Genomic DNA, 3,254 nt, shown 5'->3' on the forward strand with positions numbered 1-3,254 from the left:
CCGCCGCCAAAGTGCCGCCAAAGACCCGGAGCGAGTGAAGGACCCGCTGCCAAAGACCTGGAGCGCTGCCGGGGGAGTAAAAATTTAAAAGGTGCCTCTAGCCAGGGAAGGGATTCTCTGCCACTTGCCCCCCACTCTGGGCAACCCTGCCACTGGGCGCGGGGCCCGATTCGGGGGAATTGGTGGAATTGGCCTAAAGCCGGCCCTGCCCATGGGAGCAGCAGGAGCAAACAGCAGCAGGCACGTTCCTTGGTCCCAATTTCCCAGCTGCCTGTCCTGTACCCCCAGAGCTCTGTCTCTGCTCCCCGTCATGGCCACCCCCACCACTACTGCTGCCGCCGGCTGCTGGTGTTCAGGTCCTCCCAGCTTGAACCAGTCCCCCCTCTGTCCTGGTGTCCCAGGGTGCCCATCCCGCTCGGGATGCCCCTATGGTTGTGCTAGGCCCCAGGCCTCCTCTTTTTGCAAGGGCGAGCCCCACGACTCTGAGACTTCAGGCTCTAGCCCCCCGCTTCTTGCCGGTGAGTCCAGCTGAGGGTAGACCCCTGTGAGAGACTCAACCCCTTCGGCAGCGATGCAGCCAGCAGGGATTGGCAGTGACACCGCACAGCCTGTTCAGACCACGCCCTCTTCATTAGTCATCTGGACTCCAGGACCGAGGGGGCAGGGCCGGCTCCAGGCACCAGCTGAGCAAGCTGGTGCTTGGGGCGGCAGATTGTTCGAGGTGGCCCAGTCCTAGGGTGGCACAGCCGCCTTTTGTTTTGTTTTGTTTTGTTTTTCTCCAGCCGCCCTGTAGGGGGCGGCGGCGCGGAGAACCAGAGCGCCCTGCAGGGCAGTCCTCTTCCTTCCCTCCCCGCCGACCGGAGCGGAGCCCTCGCAGGAGGCGGCAGGAGGCGGTGCAGTGGGAGGGGCCGCGTGGCAGCGCCCCTGCTGTAGCCCTGGCTGCCCCCCTTCTCTTTCTCTCCTGCCCGCTGCCTCTTCCCCCCCCTGTCCCCCTGCACCCGCGTTCCGGCTGCGCCGCAGGTTTTTTTTTTTTTTTTTTTGCTTGGGGCGGCCAAAAAGCCAGAGCCGGCCCTGCAAAGGGGGCAGGTTTGTCTGAACTCAGAGCCTGCGTTAGCAGTAGCCTCTGCTCTAAACCTCCTGCATTCTCAATCTTCCGGCTGGGCAGCAGCCATCTTAACACCCTCCACTCACATACACCTGCTCTCTTTGTCTCAGCTGCTGTCCTGCTGTGCTCCCCTCAGCTCCCAGTCTGTAACAGTCACTGTCCGGTCATTGTGTCTCCGAGACAACTTTGTCCATATGGGAACAGTTCTCAATAGTTCATTCAAACCACCCCAGACCTGTCAGGGGGTGGCATTATACAATAGGGAAACTGAGTCACACACTTTCCAAAAAAAGAAGAACAGCAGGACTTGTGGCACCTTAGAGACTAACAAATTTATTAGAGCATAAGCTTTCGTGGACTACAGCCCACTTCTTCGGATGCATATAGAATGGAACACTTTCCAAACAATATTACAAAAACTTACAGGGAAGCCTTCAGCTCACGCAGTTCAGCGTATGGTTGGCCGTGCCATGTACTCACCCAGAGCTTTGGGCAATGGCTTCTGTTTACAGTTACCTCATACAGGGGCTTCATTGCTCCTTCCATGCAGTCTAACAGAAGAGACTGCACCCATTGGCAGTCACAGACTTGGGTAAAGCCTTCAGCAGGTCTTTGACAGACAGCCATTTACACACTGCTCCAGCAGCTGTGCTCTGCCCCTGGAGCTGCACTGGGCCCTCCCCAGCACTGCGACGGGCTGTCCCTGTCGAAGCTCCGAGTCCAGAGTTCAGCATGGGACAGTCCTGCTGCAGCCTGTTTGGCCAGGGGTCCTTGCACGGGATGACTTGCTGGTTCCTACTGCCCTCTGAATGTGCCATGGAGGGGGAGCTCCCAGGCAGAACAGAGCCAGCAGGGGCAGGCTGGGTGAGCTGCACCTGCACTTCACACAGAGAAAGTCGGAGGGGGGATGGGGAAGATCTGGCCATGCTGGACCCTGCACTGGGAAGCTCACCACCTGGCCAGCTGGGCAGTGCTAGTGGGGGTCCCTGGACTCCCTGGTGCAGCGGAGCCACCCCCACCTACCCGGCCGCTCTCACACTGCTCATGCCTCCCACGCAAATGGGGAGGAGGGGAGAAAAGTGCTTGCTGCAAACCTGGCTTTGCTGCCCACCTCCTGCTGGGGTTCTGCCCTGCTCCCCAGCTGTGTTTGAGGGTTGGGGCCTGGGGCAGGGAGCTGCCCTAATGGCAGCAGGCAGGAGCATGGGGAGCCGGCAGTGCGACTGTCTGCCGGGCCGCCGCCCCTGACGCGCTCTCTCTGACACTAGCGGACATTGCCCGGAACATGGGCGCCAAGACGGTGGTCGCCATCGACGTGGGCAGCCAGGACGAGACTGACCTCTGCAACTACGGCGACAGCCTCTCAGGCTGGTGGCTGCTGTGGAAACGCCTCAATCCCTGGGCCCAGAAGGTTAAGGTGAGCCCTGCCCTGCCCTGCCCTGGGGGCTTCCGAGCCTGAGAGCCCCCTCCAAGGGGAACCTGCCCCATCTCTCCTGCTGCCTCCGGGCACCTCACCCTGGCCACCTGGGCCACACCCGTCCCATGCTGCAGGCTCGGGGGCCATGTGAGGGGAGGCAGGCAGGCCCCACCCACCCAGGGCTGGGGCTCTTCACCATCCCTCTCCCCTGCCATTCCTCTGCTCCCTACCTCAAGGGCAGCAACAGCCCTAGGTGCTGGCAGGGTCCCTTCCGCCACAGCCCCCGCCTCCCAGGGCTGCTCCTGCCTGAGCATGTGGGCCTGCCTTGGCAGCCAGTGGCTTCCCTCAGGCTGGCTGGGCACAGTCACTCCTGATGCCCCAGTGGCAGTTGCTGGGATCCGGCTCCGGCCACTCAGCTGGACTGAGCCAGCTGGGCGGGAGTCAGACCTGCAGAAGGTAGGAGAGACTGTCCCTTGCAGCCCCCGCCCCAGGATGCTGTCCCAGATGGGGCTGATCCACCCCCTTGCAGGACACTCCTGTTTTTCCCCACACACATACAGGTGCCCGACATGGCGGAGATCCAGTCACGTCTGGCCTATGTGTCGGTCGTGTGTGCGCCAGCTGGAGGTGGTAAAGTCGAGCTCCTACTGTGAATGCATTCACCCACCCATCGATCGCTTCAAAACCATGGACTTTGGCAAGTTCGACGAGATCTACGTGAGTCCAGATGGCCTG

At 61.3% G+C, this 3,254-nt stretch overlaps 1 protein-coding gene across 1 annotated transcript; it reads left to right on the top strand.

The window, feature by feature from the left end:
- The first annotated feature begins 1,481 nt into the window (after positions 1-1,481).
- Positions 1,482-3,196, top strand: LOC135980603 (patatin-like phospholipase domain-containing protein 6). The gene is made up of 2 exons (XM_065580536.1): positions 1,482-2,519; positions 3,080-3,196. The coding sequence occupies exons 1-2, from the start codon at positions 2,388-2,390 to the stop codon at positions 3,170-3,172; spliced, it is 225 nt and encodes a 74-aa protein (XP_065436608.1). The 5' UTR covers positions 1,482-2,387; the 3' UTR covers positions 3,173-3,196.
- The last annotated feature ends 58 nt before the right edge of the window (positions 3,197-3,254 follow it).

The sequence above is a fragment of the Chrysemys picta genome, unplaced genomic scaffold, assembly GCF_011386835.1.
Source record: "Chrysemys picta bellii isolate R12L10 unplaced genomic scaffold, ASM1138683v2 scaf4941, whole genome shotgun sequence".
In the NCBI taxonomy this organism is placed as follows: Eukaryota; Metazoa; Chordata; order Testudines; family Emydidae; genus Chrysemys; species Chrysemys picta.